General features: G+C 47.7%; 3 protein-coding genes across 4 annotated transcripts; 1 reads left to right on the top strand and 2 right to left on the bottom strand.

The window, feature by feature from the left end:
• Positions 1–169: 169 nt before the first annotated feature.
• LOC144035558 (sal-like protein 3) lies at positions 170–6,418 on the bottom strand. Its single transcript, XM_077545325.1, has 3 exons — positions 5,611–6,418; positions 937–3,974; positions 170–867 (listed from the first exon to the last, which is right to left on the bottom strand). Exons 1-3 carry the CDS (start codon positions 5,684–5,686, stop codon positions 712–714), a joined length of 3,270 nt encoding a protein of 1,089 aa, XP_077401451.1. The 5' UTR covers positions 5,687–6,418; the 3' UTR covers positions 170–711.
• Positions 6,419–7,683: 1,265 nt separating this feature from the next.
• Positions 7,684–10,813, bottom strand: ttc5 (tetratricopeptide repeat domain 5). 2 transcript variants are annotated; one of them, XM_077545356.1, is made up of 10 exons: positions 10,535–10,813; positions 10,424–10,453; positions 10,095–10,227; positions 9,797–10,008; positions 9,581–9,731; positions 9,428–9,519; positions 9,154–9,357; positions 8,272–8,486; positions 8,055–8,199; positions 7,684–7,957 (listed from the first exon to the last, which is right to left on the bottom strand). In XM_077545356.1, exons 3-10 carry the CDS (start codon positions 10,108–10,110, stop codon positions 7,838–7,840), a joined length of 1,155 nt encoding a protein of 384 aa, XP_077401482.1. In that variant the 5' UTR covers positions 10,111–10,227; positions 10,424–10,453; positions 10,535–10,813; the 3' UTR covers positions 7,684–7,837. The 2 variants fall into 2 exon arrangements, with proteins under 2 accessions (XP_077401482.1, XP_077401481.1); XM_077545355.1 differs by lacking the exon at positions 10,424–10,453.
• On the top strand, positions 10,797–15,397 carry mettl3 (methyltransferase like 3). Its single transcript, XM_077545354.1, has 11 exons — positions 10,797–11,239; positions 12,206–12,405; positions 12,475–12,927; positions 13,124–13,299; positions 13,377–13,590; positions 13,656–13,843; positions 14,579–14,617; positions 14,692–14,800; positions 14,865–14,930; positions 15,003–15,115; positions 15,192–15,397. The coding sequence occupies exons 1-11, from the start codon at positions 11,125–11,127 to the stop codon at positions 15,316–15,318; spliced, it is 1,800 nt and encodes a 599-aa protein (XP_077401480.1). The 5' UTR covers positions 10,797–11,124; the 3' UTR covers positions 15,319–15,397.
• The last annotated feature ends 316 nt before the right edge of the window (positions 15,398–15,713 follow it).

Genomic DNA, 15,713 nt, shown 5'->3' with positions numbered 1-15,713 from the left:
TATGATAGCGATCCACAGATCCCACACAACGATGCCCTCTGGTGGCTGTTAGAAGCTTCTGAATAACTATGACAACTTAAAAAATTTTTTTTTAGCTTAATAGCTAGCCACAGGCACTATGCCATTGTCGCTAATGTCGTGTTAAATAACAGACAGGAAACAAAGCACATCCACTTTTCACATGGCCATTGTTTAATTACTTTGGGAACATATATATAAAAAGGTTGTAACAATTTCAAACATTTGGCTGAACGGTCAAAACGGAGGCACGGTTTAAGGGAGGGGGCTTGGGGTTAGCTGGTCAACAATCACGAGTAGCATTATCCATTTGTAGGGACACATTCACGGCTGTAGATGCTGGAGCGGCACATGCGTTCAGTAGCAGCGTCACACTTACACAGCGGAAAGAACAAAGCAAAGAAGAACGTGAAAGGCACAGGTCGTTGTATTTGCACGTGTGGCCATATGAGAGTCATACGGCTGCTTTTGGTAAGCACTTGAATCAAATATTGAATGGGATGTGCTTTCTGATATGGCGACAATAAGGCCTCGCTGTGCTCTTTGATATACAACAAAAAAAAACGTCTCAAGCGAGTCACTACAACACAAACTACCTCTATCACCTTTATGAGATGAAGGGACTAAAAAAAAAGGCAACAACCTGCCAAGAGTACGCACTACACACTATCTTATGTGGTCATGTCCATAAGTTCAGCAAGCAGCCTCATCACAATGAAGCTTTGCTTCTGGATCTGCGTCACCTTCCTTGTTTTCTTCCTTGGAGCTTGAATCCTCAGCAGCATCACTCTTGTTGCTCTGAGACTTGGAGGAGTCAGCCAAAGCTACAGGGTGAGTTTTCATGTGACCCTGCGGATGAGAAGCAGTCCTGCATTAAAGTGTGTCATGCTACTAAATTTAGCAATTACAAAGTTGTACCTTGAGGCCACTGCGACTGGCATACAGCTTTCCGCACTGGGAGCAGCTGTAGGGTTTGTCCGAGCGGGAATGTTGGGAGCGTGGTACTGACGGCTCAGGGCTTTCTGAATTCTCTTTCTCTGGTTCTGCTGCAGCAGGAGACGGTAGCACCGTGTTGTCTCTCTCGCCATCACTCTGGCATGCTTCTGGCGGGACGCTAACGTCGGCTGCCAAGCTGCAATTTGCTGGACTCACTGGAGGGCTGTGCGCACGTAAAGGATTTTCAGCCGATGTGCATTTGTATCCTTCATTGTCGCCAATCTCGCTGGTCTCAACGACCAAGGAGACACGGCCGTCATCGTCGTTCACTACGGCAGAACCGGCGCTAACAGAGGGGGTTTTCCCAGAACTTCTCATGTCAGCCATCACCTCCTTTTGGGAGTCGTTCAAGGGGCTGCCGCCATCAAGGTTGTTGTCACTCAAATCCGGTTGGTCCTCAGCTCCAGCCAAGTGGGGATTATGGGTCAGAGGTGGGCTAATGCTGGGTGCGGAACCTTCAGATTCCTCCATCTTGACATCACAATTTGTGACTGTTTTTACGGTGACATTTTTCGAGGTTGTAGTTGTAAGAGCTAGTGGAAGGAGCTGTTGAGCTTGTGATGGTAAACTAACGGACTTATTCTCCGCATCATCAACAAAGACTGTATTCGCCATTTCTGGATCATCTTCTTCTTGTACTGCATCTTCATTTGGCGGTATTTGCCCCCCGAGGTGTAGGCGGATGTGGTGCTGAAGCACTAAGGCATTGGTAAATTTGCGCGGGCACAGCGGACACGAGTTAAGTGCCCGGGAGTTGGCCGGTCTGGCTCGATGAGTGGCCAGGTGGGCCCTGAGGCTACCCTTTGTAGAGAAGGAGCGACCACAGAGCTTACAAGGGAAGGGGCGCTCTCCCAGGTGAGTGGCCTGATGTAAGCGAAGGGCTCGAGCGCAGCTGAGGACCCGTAGGCACACCCCGCACTGATTAGCCACCTGAGCAGCGGGAAGAGGTGAAGTAGTGGAGATACCTGGGACTCCTTGACTGGCATTGGGACCGAGGCCAAGACTGGCTAACATTTCCCTGTGATAGACACTTGTGGTAGTCAGGTCGTGACCATTAGTGTTGGCGTCAGCCAGGCTGAGTGAAGGGGCAGAGGAAGATGAAGCTCCTTCATGCGGCTGCTTCTCAAGCTTCTGTACCAGACGCTGCAGCTTGGAGGTGTCTGAGGTCTGAGCCAAAGTGGTGGGGGAGGAGGAGGGAGAAGAGGTGGACGCTTTCGGGAACGGTGGGAAAGGGAAGGGGAGCTGATGTGCTGAAGTGAGGTGGGAGGCGGACGGGTGGCCCGTGGGCCGCAGCAGGGCCAGGTGGTGTGGGGAGGCGCCTCCCGGGAAGAGAATCTTGGGGAGGTGAGCCACTTGGGAGAAGGTGGCAGGTGTATGGAGGGCTGAATGGGGAGGAGTGTTTTCATCAAAGCGCTGCTGCTTCACACCTTTAAACTGACTTGCCAGTGTGGAAGAGGACAAGGATGATGTGGAAGGAGGTGGCACGGAGGACGGTGCGCCAGCTACTGCTGAGGCCCTGTTCAGCTGTAGCAAGGAATGGGCTGTTGACAGCAGCGCCATGTCCACGGAGGGTGGCAGAGGTAGAGAGGAAGGAGAGGGCCGTGGGGATGTGCTGGACAGGAATCCTAGAGCCATATTCTCTGCCAAGCTTGAGGGAACACTTCCTTTCACTCCATGGAAGGACTCATCATCGTCAGCCCGGCGCTTCCTCCTCCTCTGGGCGGCATTGGAGGCCGAGGCGCTCGGCATCTGCTCCGAGAGCGCAGGGGGCAACAGCGAGAGGGAAAGCTCGGGATTCTGCTCTCGGTGGCGCAGGAAATGAGCTTTGAGGTTTCCTCGTGTGGTGAAGCGGCTCAGGCACACAGGACACTGGTACGGTCTCTCGCCTGTGTGCGACCTCAGATGGATCTGTAGTGAGGAGTCACTGCTCAGGACCTTGCCGCAAAAGCGGCACATGTGCTGCGGTCGTCCCGACCCTGAGACAGACCCTAAAGAAGAGGACACATATGGGAGCTCCTGGGAATGGCTGCCGGCGGAGAAGCTCACACCGCTGCCGGGGGCAAACAAAGTGGTGTTGGATGAGGAGCGTGGCGGCAGGCCCAAAGACAACGACAGTGGGTGAAGGGAGGCCATGGACGGGCTAGACACGGCGGATGATATGGATGATGACGTTCTGCTGCCGTTGATCTGTGGAGCGCCTTGTTTGGAGTGAGGCGGCTGGGCAAAGAGGGATGATGGAAGGCCAGTTAACAGCGACGCCGCAGTTGTGGTGACCGACGTGGCAGTTGTGGGGTGCGCCGGCGAGGAGGATGTGTGTTTCTGTTGGCTTTCGGCACCGCTGACTCGCGGATTGGCATCTTGCCCCAGGACGACACCTCCGAGCTTTAAAACGTGCCTGCAAATTTCCTCAGTGATCTGCATCTGGTGGATTTGTCTTTGTTGTAAAACACGAAGCTCCTCCAACAGTACTGCAAGGGTGGGTGGCACCTGAAGAACTTGGGGGCCGGGCAAGTTGGAGGACTGATGCTGTGGGGGGCTGTCACTGCCGCATTGAGTGGGAAGGCACTGGGAGGATGATGATGAGGTAGTGGTGGTGGCAGACACACCCATCGTTGGCGAAGCCATGGTTGAATGCGACAGCGCCTGGCAGCCAGAAGTTTGACCCAGAGGGGGAGGCGAGTGCGTCTGCGAAGACAGCGACGGGTGAGGAAAGTCCGGAGAGAGGGAGGAGTGAGTGTTTGGCAGGGAGGTAGCAAAGGTCGCGATGTGGTTGGGCCAGTGGGGTGGGGGAGAGCTCTCGTTGGGCAAGGAGGGCGCGTGGAGCCCGCCGGGGGACGGGCGAGGGGCCAAAGGGGGCTGGCAATCTTGGACTGAGCTCGGGGAGGAGGAGGAAGAGGACCCCGATGAGGTGACTTCGGACCCGAGAGAGGTAGATGGCGACTTCATGCACAGGAGATCATCTGAAAGGAAAGAAAATGAAAGCCCAGAAAAGCTAAATAACTTGTCTTTTGGTTAAAATACGTGACATTTGATGCAAATGTTCTTTGCGTGCGCCTATTTTCTTAGGTATAGAAACAGACTCACTTGGTTTTGTCATTTATTTTAGCTTGTTCCCTCCCAACCACAAGAAACAAGATTGGGTACAATTTGCTTTTACCCATACTATGTCTCTATTAGTGCTTTTTCCTCAGCAGTTTTAAACTTAATTTTAGTTTTAACCTGTCTGTTTTCAGGTGAAAGTCACCTAAAGGATTAGTTAACATCTTCCAAAGAAACTACACCAAACAATCAAGTCGGAACGTGTGTGTGTGTTGTCCCAAAGTCCTCAAACGCACAAAAAAAAGCTCCCAATCCACCTTGTTGTCAAGGCAACGCATTTCCCAGGACAATGGGCATCACCAAGACAACCCCTAACCCCTCTTAAACCCCCCCACTCTGTCCCTGTCTTTCATCTCTCCATTCACCCTTCCCCCCTTACGTCACAGAGGAGGTCAAGGGTCAGACCAGGCTGAGGGTCCTGGCACTGTCCGCACATTCTGATTGGTCAACTCATCTGACCTCTGCTGCTCAGGGGTCAAATTCTTTCAAAATCTTGAGCGCAAAGTGAGAAAAAAGCAACGTGGGGGTGGGGGGTGGGGGGGGGGCTGTATGTCGCAACAATAGAGCGAGTAACTTAACTATTCCCTCCTGCAGAGGTAAAGTGATAAAAATAAAAATAAATACGTTTTGCATTCAAAAGCCCAACATAATTGCAGAAACTTTTGAGTTAACGCTCAGTAGAACAGTGCTTCTCAAATTGTGGGCCCTGCTTTATGCTGTATCATTTGAAAAGGCCAATCTAGCTACCCTACTTTAGCTTTGGACCAAAGGGACGCTCAGTTATGATTGGGAACATTACATACTCTAAATCTGACATCTCCAAATGAAGAAAGCCTTTTTATTTCAAGAACAAAAGGTGTGATGATTAGTCACTTATTTTTTTTTGTTTATAAAGGCGTGTTCCAGATTGCAAGATGCAATTTTATGAGAATCAGGTTGTATTTTTGAAATTCACTTGTTAGAAAATATGACTCTGTTCTTTCATTAAATGTTATCTTTAATATAATATTAAGACATGGAGGGGGCAACCTTGTACTTGTTTTTTTCTTGGGGGACTTTATTTTAATATTTATTATTATCAGTGTTCTCTCAAAATATCTGCATTTGTTATTGAAACATTTTTTACTTTATTTTCCTTTTTTTTTTTTAAAAAGTCACTTTTTCATACGTCCATGTTGTAGTTTTATGTAATTGCCAGGAATCCTACGAGGACTTCCTTTGAAAAAATGTCCCCCAAGACACAAAAAGTTTGAGCTCCCCTGCAGTAGAAAAGCAGGAGAAAGGGAGCAAGGGGGCGCCATTGAAAGATCAGCACAATAGAAATAAGGGTGCGAGATCTCCCCCCTCTCCCCCCCTCTCCCAACACACCGTCAAAGAGCTTCAGCAGCCTGTTGCTTAGGGGCCACCAATGAGCAGGGCCCCAAAGCATCAAAATCTGAATATCAAGGAGAACACATATCGAGAGACACACAGATGCTCCCACGTTAGATTTCTTACCGTGTGCGAGCACCCTCGGGCCCCCCGGATCGGCGTTGACGAGATGTTGGGGTCTCTTCTGTTTCCGGCGTGACATGATTCACGACGAGCCAGGAGGGGGTTCCGGAGGCGGAGGGTGGCTGTTGCCAATGGCTTGGCGACACTCCACAAATGCATCCACGACAAGAAATTCCAAAAGTTCCCGCGAGTTTGCCTTGAAAGAATCCGCAGGAAAGGAAATAAAAGGAGAGGAGAGAGGAGCTCTTGCAGGTCGTCATAAGAGGCTGCAGTGTGTGTGTGTGTTTGTGTGTGGCTTATCCAAAGTCTCCTCTCCCCCCCTCACCAAAAAAAAACTTGTCCAATTTGCGCCCCTCCTCTCTCACGGCTTGCCCCGCTCCATGCACGTGTAGAGAACACACACACATACATACACGCACGCACGTGCACACGAACACACACAACCACTCCTTGTTCCGCCGTATTTGCATTTCAATGGCGTGGAACTCGCTGCCTCCCTTCTCTTGCCTTCTCTCCTTCTCTTGTTTCTCCACGTACGGCGTCATTTGTCTCGCCAAATGGAGGCAAAATAACTACAACAGGTGCTCCACAAAGTGCGCTCGTTTTGTTGTTGTCGCGAGTCCAAACGCCCAAAGTGAACTAAGGAGTTCCAAATACTTTTTGGAGCCAATTTGGAAAGCGAGCGCACGTGCAGCCACAGCACGCGCGTATGCACGCACGCACGCACGCACGCATTAATTTATTCGAGCTCTATTTAAAAGCCAGCGAGCGAATAAATGGCAAGATGTGTGACAATGATGTGCAGGACACAGTTGAGTGAGCATCCCCCATGAAACCCAGGCCGGATCCCGTGGTGCACTGCACAATGCCCCCCTTTCACCTCTTGTCACCTCCCGTATACCGTGCGGGGCTTTGGATAAAAGGAAGAGAAGGAGATTGTGGGGACATGTTGAACCTGTGCGAGAAAATACGCAAAGTTGATCACTTTGGAGGAAGATGCCAAAAGTGAAAGAGCATTTTATAGCTAGCCTGCTGATATTTGATGAGGCTGCCTCGAGTAAATGGTAATATTAAATTGAACATTTGTGATTATTGTTGTGTAATTTGTGTTGTGCACACGTTCATATTAGTGTGTTGCGCTGTAAAGATAATGGTGGAATGGACTGCAGGAAGAATCACCTTACCCTAAATGAAACGATATTAATTGTATTCAATTCGACAGTATGAATGAAGGTGAACTCAGCACAGTTTTCTCTTATCCAATCAGGTGTCAGGATTCGCTGACGTCTTTCATGTCATTAGCTCACAACTGCCAACTTCTTAGCTGGCAGGAAGATGATAGTGAGTTCCTTTTTATTTGAATTTAACCCAAAAGTGAGTCCAGATAATGACTTGATGAATCATGAAAGCATGTACTGTATTTGATTGCTTCTAGCCTAGGTGGCGGTGGACATAAATCAGGTGTCTCAGCGTCCTGCGGCATTGAGCACTTGTGCATTCAAAAGTATAAAAATGTTCACTTATTAGGTTATGTGCGTTTCTGAAATTTTGCCATAAACCTCAAGATCCCAATCAAGGATCTCCAAGCGTCACCGTTTGTTTTCCAAATTGATTGTGCCAAACTGAAGCATTTTACGACGTGTAGAGAAAACTTAAACCCCCAGTAGGGGGCGAACACGCTGATGAGGTTACACGTACGAGTTAGCGTTCAGTGAATTCCATAACATTTGGCAGCTCTTAAATTGTGCCACTTCAACGCCCATTCAGTTTTGCATTTCACTTTCAGGCGCAAAATGTAAACTTGCAAATTACGACGTGAATCTGCTTCGTTGGAGTGGGACATGTCAGCCTTCCGAATGTCGCCCAGGCAGGGGCGCTCACTCGCAAAAGGCTTACGGAGTTGTCATTGTTTTGGACTTGCAGTCCTGTTCTATTTAATTCGGCCAATTGAAAAGTTTAAGCACAATCCACAATCTCGGAAAAAAACTTTTGACAGTTTTTGAATGAAATAATTTTGGAGTAGCTCAAGAGTGAGGATGTATTTGATCCTCATAAACCTCCAAATAGTTGAAACACTTATAGCAGCATGGCACATTCAACTTTATTTTGCAACCAGTCAATGACATGACAACAATGGCATCATACGCTCGAATAAATATTAAGAAAAGAAAGTAGCGCGACGGCCGGGCATTATGTACAAAACAACATACGAAACTGCTCAATCCAGTCCTCATTCACTCTGAGGCTTGTAGCTGACGGAGACCACGTTGAGACTCTGGGCATTTTGCGTCCTGCCGTTGACAATCAAGAACAAAGGAGAGTCCACGCGGATGCTCATGAAGTCAAATGACTGAGGGAAAAAAAAGCAAAAAAAATAAAAAATAGCAAAACGGAGACGTCAGCCACGCGGGACCGATCCATGACGAAGCCATTTGACTAACACTCACCGTGTCGTTGTGCGTGATGCTGTGTCGTTTGACCCGAGGCTCGGGCACCACCACCGTGTCTCCGATGAGGACCCCCCAGCTGTCGGCTGTGTTGTACACCATCACCACCACGCAGGTCTCCTCGCTGTCCACCATGCCGAACGTGCTGAGAGAGAGCAAAGAAAGACGGCGTGCCCATCACGGTGACAAGGACGAGAGACGAGAAGCTCCTACTTACAAGGCCATGCGATCCCGGGGCGCCAGACTGAACACCACCTTCCCCAAGGCGGCCACGCCGCCGTTGAGGCCGTGCACCAGCGAGGATGACGGCCTCGGCTCCAGGCTGCCCACGTGGCCCGTCCACGAGCGGAACTCGGGAGAGGAACACGGGCCCAGAGACGACGTGTTCAGGTTGGACATCATGCTCCGTAAACGGCGCGCTTTCACCTTCCCCTGCGAACACGAAACAGTGCAAACCTATAATTCTTGGCTTTGGGCTCAATAAAAGCGCTCGTATATAGTGATGGATAATCACATAAATCTAAGATAAAATTTTTGACAGAACCACAACTGTAATATTATGAGAATGTAGTTGTAATTTTAGAAATTCACTTCTCAACCTTAAACATTTCTTAAAAATATGTTATATGTGACCTGACTAGTCTAAACATGACATTCTGATTAATATTACATTTGTGGAATATGAGTTATGAAGCAAAATCCAGCCGTTTTTATTTATCTCAGGGGGCGGCCATTTTGCCACTTGCTGTCGACTGAAGATGACGTCACAGTTGCTCAGGGCTCAAGCAACGACCAATTACAGCTCAGCTTCAGAAAAGAGGTGAGCTGTTACCTGAGACCTGAGCAACACTGATGCCATTTTCACTCAACAGCAAGTGGCAAAATGGCCGCCTTCTGATATTGAAAAAAACTGCTGGACTTTGCTGCTTAACTCATATTCCACTAACGCAATATTAATCAGATACCATATTTAGACTAATGGGTTATTGTCAAGAATTTTTTGGGGGGGTTGACTTTCACTTTAAAATATTTCCTTGTTCCATCGTTGGATCCATAAAGTCCGCCAAGCTCGGCGTGCGGTATCTGAGCGCTTGCTCACCTTTTTCTGGCAGAGTTCTGTGACGTTGTTGAGGTACTCCATCAGCTGCTTTTCTTTCTCTGCAGGCTCTGGCCAGCCGGGGTCCAGCGAGGCCGCGCGGCTGTAGCCCGCCAGCGCCGACCCAAACATTTCCTCGTATTGGAAAAGGGTGGCTCGGTTAAAGTGCAGCTCTGGGTAACAAGCGGCGGCTCGGTCCACTCTTTCCTGCAAAAGCAGGAGCAACACTTGAGTATTGACGGATTCATTTGTTGATTTTGTGTGCATGTTTACTTACAGATTGTGCGTAGGCACTTAGCGCCTGTGTGGACAATTGCGCCCTCTGTCCACAAGAGAAGAAAAGCGATACATAGGCGTTGCCTAGAATATCTGCAAAGACAAGTATTAGTTAGAGAGTGAGGTTCTCAAACTGTCTCAATCTCAGACTCACACCAGGATGTCCCGTCGGCAACGTCCAGTTCGACAGCTTGCCGGGCCATGTCCACACTCTCCAGAACCTGCTTGCCATGCGCGTCGCTGTCTTCCGCCGGAAGCTGCCTCAGAACCATGGACATGTTGCGCAGAGACACTTTGTTCTTTCTCTAAAAGGAGGAGCGCGAAAGGTGAGTAAAGACACGACGCCCCCTCCCGCAGTGTAGTCGTGCACCTGCTGCAAGGCTCCTGTGAAGCAGTTCTTGGCAGCCATCAGGTCCCCCTTTTTCCAGTACTGCTCTCCCAGAGTGTTCCAGCCCTCCACCAGGCCGGGCTGCAGCTTCACAGCGCGGGAAAGGCAATCCTCTGCGGCAGCGTTGAAATCTGGGGCTACGTTGAGGCACCTGCCCTTCTGCAGCAGGAACTCTGCTTTGTGTTTGTAGCATTCTGGAGGAGGTACATGGTGTGCACAAGGCATTACGCAGAATGCAGACGAGTCACGCACGCAGAAAGCGGCGCACTCGCTACTTTACCTTCTTTTTCCTGCATCTTTTTCAGCACCTTTTCCAACTCTACTGCGACATCCTGTTGTTTATGGGCTGCCTCCTCCACGCTGTGAGTCTCAAAGTAACAATCTCTGTAATTGTACAATTCATCCACCAGCACCTGGAACAGCAAAAGTAGGAAATAAAGACCAATGCATTGAAATGCATACATGTGCGTCCATGTCTGTACAAGAAGTGGCACAGTCAAAGAAATGCAGCATTAAGTGTATATTATCTATTTCTCTAAAGACCCTTTCTTAGCACTTAAATAAAAAAAAAAAATAGCCTTTTCAATGTGAACACAAACACACACACACGTTGTTTTGATGTTCAGGACGCGAAGATCACTGCGCGGAAGGTGGGCATAAAAGAAGAAAATGTCAATGCGTGCTTTATCATCAGATTAAAAACGCTAAATAATTAATTGCCTTTATAGATTGGAGTTCGCTGCTCTCGTGTTTCTCCGCCATGTTCTTCCTCAGTCTGCTGCTACAAATTAGTTGTTTAAAAAAAAAAAAAAAGAAGCGTCACGACATGAGCATTAAAGGAAATACTCTGTACTTCGGATCAGATTGAAAACGACTCATTTCCTCGTGAAGAAAAAAAAGGAATGTGTAAATATTGTCACAGCTTTAGAATAAAGATTTTTAGTTCGGCTATAGCGGAAGTGAGGAAGGTCTGGTACGTACACTAAATGGTTCCGACGAGCAACATCGTCAACAATTAATCTTGCAGCTCTACGAGTTAATATTGCTTGGACGCATGATATAGGATTCCAGATTTGGATAGCAGACTCGATGTAGTTATACTTGGAATATCTGGCGCTATTTTAGGATCACGAATTTGCTAGCTAGAGAAAACTTTACCAATTAATATGATGCTACTCGGACAGCTTTCAGTTGTGCACCACACACTGAGGCTATCTGCACATTCCGCATCGTACGTCCATAGGGGCGTTATTTTGGTGGCCTTTTAGCCAAACTTTACGGCTACTGCTGCAGTGTTTATTCTGGTAGTCATGTCGGACACATGGAGCAACATCCAGGCGCACAAGAAGCAACTGGACTCCTTGCGGGAAAGGCTCCAGCGGCGGCGGAAGGAGCCGACGTCACACGCGACACAACTGGCCGCTGGTAAGGCGTTAAATTTGTGCCACAATTACGTTAGTGTAATGGGAAATATTGTCCATAATATAAAGCATGTTTTGTGCTTACAAAAATGTCTGCGTACAAAACCGTGCATTTTGCAAGAATTCTGGATGAAATACTGTTGCAGACCATTACATTTTCATTTATCGGAATAAATATTTAAGCAGCACGCGCTTGTAGTCTTCTGTTTCGCAGGTTTAATTTTTCTCTCAGTTTTAAACTGTCATCAATGAACATCAGGGTTGCTTTCGTCTTTCGCCATGCAGCAAAAGGAAAACAATGAGAAGCTGCTCCACTCCGCGACACAACAACATTTAGCCAAATTTAAATTCGGGTGACAAAATAAGAATTAGCAGAGATACATACAACAACTCCGTACCCAACTCAGGACTCAACAGGAAAGGACCAGGCGTTAGTAAACTACAAATATGGCTGAAACGTTTTGTCTGATTAGAAATCAGAATTTGCTCTCTTGTCCGACTCCTGATGGTTGACAGTAGGCAAGTGCACAAGCATCTGCGCCTGCATGAGAATCAAGCTTAAAAAATGCCATTGCAAAACTCCAACTTGTTCACCAAAAGCCGGAAAGTGTAAACACGATTCATTGTAAACCTCAGTTCATTCTTCAACCTTAACCCACACTTAGCTTACCTCCGAATACATGGCCCGCCCCTCCCAAGTGCAGTAGATGTAAAAGTAAAGTGCAAATCCAACAATTGTGAATCCTTCTTGAGATTTATTAGTACATTGTACATAGTACAATTTAGTACATTGTAAGTTTGTAACATGTATGGTCATGTTTTGCAAGTATAGCGGAGAGAGAAGAAGCAAGCGTATAACACAATTTTGAGCGTGCTTGTGGAGAACAACTAAAATACAAACTTTTACTCACAGTATAACTTAGAGTTCAATATATTAATTGATGACTTTCTCTCCTTTCTCATGTGTCAGAGGTTGGCGCAAGTACAGATGTTTCCGCATCCAGGAGCGACAGCCCAACTCCGTCTGCCGCATTGGCACCGTGCGGCACGCGAGAGGACACTGCCAAACCTCCAGATCCTGAATTGGAGAAGCGGATGCTGGCGTATTTGTCTGATCTGAGTCTCTCTTTGCCCAAAGACTCCCTCACTATCACCAAAGAAATGAATGGCGTGAGTTGAGCGGAACGTCATGTACGTGATGTGTGGATGTCGCCTTCATTACTATGGTCTCGTTCACAGTCTGAGACGAGCGTCGCTCACGGATGCATCCAGAGTCTTTTGCTCAAGTTCTCCGCTCAGGAGCTCATCGAAGTCCGGCAGTCGGCTTTGTCCTCGTCTTCTACAACGGTGGTCGTAGCGGTGGACCATACCAAACTATGGGCTATGATCGGATCAGGTGCTGGCGCCCCTCGGACGGGAGTCAAGAGAAAAGCCGAGGAGCAATCCCAGCACACAGGAAGTCCGGGCTTCTCGCCTTCGTTACAGGGCTCCGCTTCTCCGCCGCGCCTCGCAGCCCCCGCCACCGCCTCTGTTTTGCCGGCGCCATCATGGCAGACGGCGGGGCTGCTCGGTGCTTCGGGGAGCGGCGCCGACAAGAAAAGCAGGAGCGGTAAAAGCCAGTCCTCTCACTTGGATATGGAAATTGAAAGCCTGCTCAACCAGCAGTCCACAAAAGAGCAGCAGTGCAAGAAGGTCAGACGAGATGGTCAGCGGGGTAGTTACAGACATCTGTTTTCTGATGTCAGGAGTAAAAAGAAAAAAAAGAGTGAAAAATATATTCTCAAGTAAATACAGATACAATACAGAAAAAAAGTATTTTGATTTGGTTATTGCCTGTTTCCAATGACTCGTAACATGTCGTTGCTTTTTTTTATTTTAAAAATTGCAGGTGAGCCGAGAAATCCTGGAGCTGCTCAATGCCAGCACCGCCAAGGAACAATCTATCGTGGAGAAGTTTCGTTCTCGGGGTCGCGCTCAGGTCCAGGAGTTTTGCGACCACGGCACCAAGGAGGAGTGCGTGCACTCGGCGGACACGCCTCAACCGTGCACGAAGCTCCACTTCCGGTCCGTCCGTTCGTCTGTCTGCCACTCAGGTTGAAACACGGCAGATTCTGAATTGACTCGTCTCCGTTCATTCCCAGCCGCATCATCAACAATCACACGGATGAGAACCTTGGCGACTGTTCCTTCCTCAATACGTGTTTCCACATGGACACCTGCAAGTACGTCCACTACGAGATTGACAGTCCTCCAGAAGCCGAGGGGAGCCCGGCGGGGGCCCAGCCGGGGGCCACCGAACCCGGCCTGCTCGGTGGGGACGCCGACAGCAACGTGGGCAAACTCTTTCCCGCTCAGGTGAGGAAGAGTGTGGGACCAACAGGCGCGTACCGGAAAGCTGACCTTGCGCTTTGGACCGACAGTGGATCTGCTGTGACATCCGCTATTTGGACGTGTCCATCTTGGGCAAGTTTGCCGTGGTGATGGCCGACCCGCCGTGGGACATCCACATGGAACTGCCCTACGGCACACTGACAGACGACGAGATGAGGAAACTCCACATTCCCGTCCTGCAGGACGACGGCTTCTTCTTCCTCTGGGTCACCGGCAGGTAAGTCAGCCCTTATACTAAAGCGATTCTCTCTCAGCATCTCAATTTTCCCAGCCAGCTAAAACAAAACAAAGCGATATCCCTTCTTTTTTCTTTTCTTTTTAAATAAGATGTTAAGATGTTTTTTTTTTAGATGCACTAACAATAGTACATCTAAAAATAAGGGATATTCCTTGTTTTAAGATGCACTAACAGTGCATCTAAAAAAATAAAGGGATATCACTTTTTTAAAAATGCAATAACTGCATCTAAAAAAAAGAAGGGATATAACTTTTTTAAAGATGTACTAAGTAGTGCATTTAAAAAAAGGAATATAGTATATCTAAAAATAAGGGATATCACTTTTAAAAAAAAATGCAACAACAGTGCATCTAAAAAATAAAGGGATATCACTTTAAAAAAAATGCAATAACAGTGCATCTAAAAAATAAAGGGATATCACTTTAAAAAAATGCAATAACTGCATCTAAAAAAATAAAGGGATATCACTTTTTTAAGATGTACTAAGTAGTACATCTAAAAATAAGGGATATCCTTTTTTTTAAGATACAATAACAATGGTGCATCTCAAAAAGGGATATCCCTACTTTTTTTTTTGCACGCACTAACGTTAGTGCATCTAAAATAAAAAGGTATATCCTTTTTTTTTAGCTGGCTGGGAAATTTGAGACAATGTGAGAAGATTGCAAAACGGATCCAAATGTTTTTGTAATTCATTCTTTTATTTTCTTCCAGGGCGATGGAGTTGGGGAGAGAGTGTCTGAGTCTGTGGGGGTAAGTGGTGCCGCCGCCGTCGCAACAACTTCCATGGCTTCGCACGGCATGTGACTGACCTCGTCATGTGTCAGCTATGAGAGTATTGATGAAATCATCTGGGTGAAGACCAACCAGCTTCAGAGAATCATCCGCACAGGAAGAACAGGACATTGGCTGAACCACGGGAAGGAGCACTGCCTGGTACGTTGCCATCTGGCGTCGGTCTCGGCCAGCGCGTCCATGTTTGAAACGTATCTGTGTCCAGGTGGGCGTGAAAGGAAACCCTCAGGGATTCAACAGAGGTTTGGATTGCGACGTCATCGTTGCTGAGGTAAGTGCGGTGACACACCCACCCGTGCCCGTCTGGGAATGCAGCCTCATAATCGTGTTCTTTCCCACTCAGGTCCGTTCCACCAGTCACAAACCGGACGAGATCTACGGAATGATTGAGAGACTCTCGCCAGGAACAAGGAAGATCGAGCTGTTCGGTCGACCGCACAACGTCCAGCCCAACTGGTACGCGGCGCTTTTCCAACCCGACGGGTGCTCCGTGTGAACCCGCCGTTTTACGCTATTTGTCACTCCTCCCCAGGGTGACGCTCGGGAACCAACTAGATGGGATTCACCTCCTGGATCCAGAGGTGGTGGCCCGCTTCAAGCAACACTACCCAGATGGCGTCATCTCCAAACCCAAGAACATGCAGACGCCACATAATTGATCTACGGCGCTTTAAGCCGCTGTTTTTGTTCTGATGCGTAGTAATGTGATGAAAGAATAAAATTAGATTTGAGTCCAAATGCTTCATAATACCATTGTTTTTTATTTCCTATAATGGAATATTTCTATGTGCCTTCTTGGAAACATCTCGCACAATAAGTGTGTTTTCAATGTATGAAGCTAATTTAAAATTATTTTAAATATGTATTTGGTGGTTTATAAGCTAAATCAGTGATTCCCAAGGTTATTTGCTCCCCATAAATAATGAATTTTGTTAGTCTTTGCCAGTGTCAAATAAAGACAGGCAGAAGAACAATTAAATATGTTACCACTAGATGGCAGAAGTTACAATGAATGGTGCAGCTCTAAGCCTTTTTGACACTTGAGTTAAATTTG

The sequence above is a fragment of the Vanacampus margaritifer genome, chromosome 15, assembly GCF_051991255.1.
Source record: "Vanacampus margaritifer isolate UIUO_Vmar chromosome 15, RoL_Vmar_1.0, whole genome shotgun sequence".
NCBI lineage: Eukaryota > Metazoa > Chordata > Actinopteri > Syngnathiformes > Syngnathidae > Vanacampus > Vanacampus margaritifer.
This window is presented reverse-complemented; position numbering and strand designations above follow the sequence as displayed.

Coding starts and splice junctions, on each gene's coding strand:
- ttc5 (XM_077545355.1), bottom strand. CDS start 10,576: ATGGCGGAGAAACACGAGAGCAGCGAACTCCAATCTATAAAG. Junction 8,487..9,153: donor CAGAACTCTGCCAGAAAAAG/GTGAGCAAGCGC, acceptor TCGTGTTCGCAG/GGGAAGGTGAAAGCGCGCCG. Junction 7,958..8,054: donor GCATCACGCACAACGACACG/GTGAGTGTTAGT, acceptor TTTTTCCCTCAG/TCATTTGACTTCATGAGCAT.
- LOC144035558 (XM_077545325.1), bottom strand. CDS start 5,686: ATGTCACGCCGGAAACAGAAGAGACCCCAACATCTCGTCAACGCCGAT. Junction 3,975..5,610: donor CCCGAGGGTGCTCGCACACG/GTAAGAAATCTA, acceptor CTTTCCTTTCAG/ATGATCTCCTGTGCATGAAG. Junction 868..936: donor CCAGTCGCAGTGGCCTCAAG/GTACAACTTTGT, acceptor TCTCATCCGCAG/GGTCACATGAAAACTCACCC.
- mettl3 (XM_077545354.1), top strand. CDS start 11,125: ATGTCGGACACATGGAGCAACATCCAGGCGCACAAGAAGCAACTGGAC. Junction 12,406..12,474: donor TCACCAAAGAAATGAATGGC/GTGAGTTGAGCG, acceptor TCTCGTTCACAG/TCTGAGACGAGCGTCGCTCA. Junction 13,844..14,578: donor TTCCTCTGGGTCACCGGCAG/GTAAGTCAGCCC, acceptor ATTTTCTTCCAG/GGCGATGGAGTTGGGGAGAG.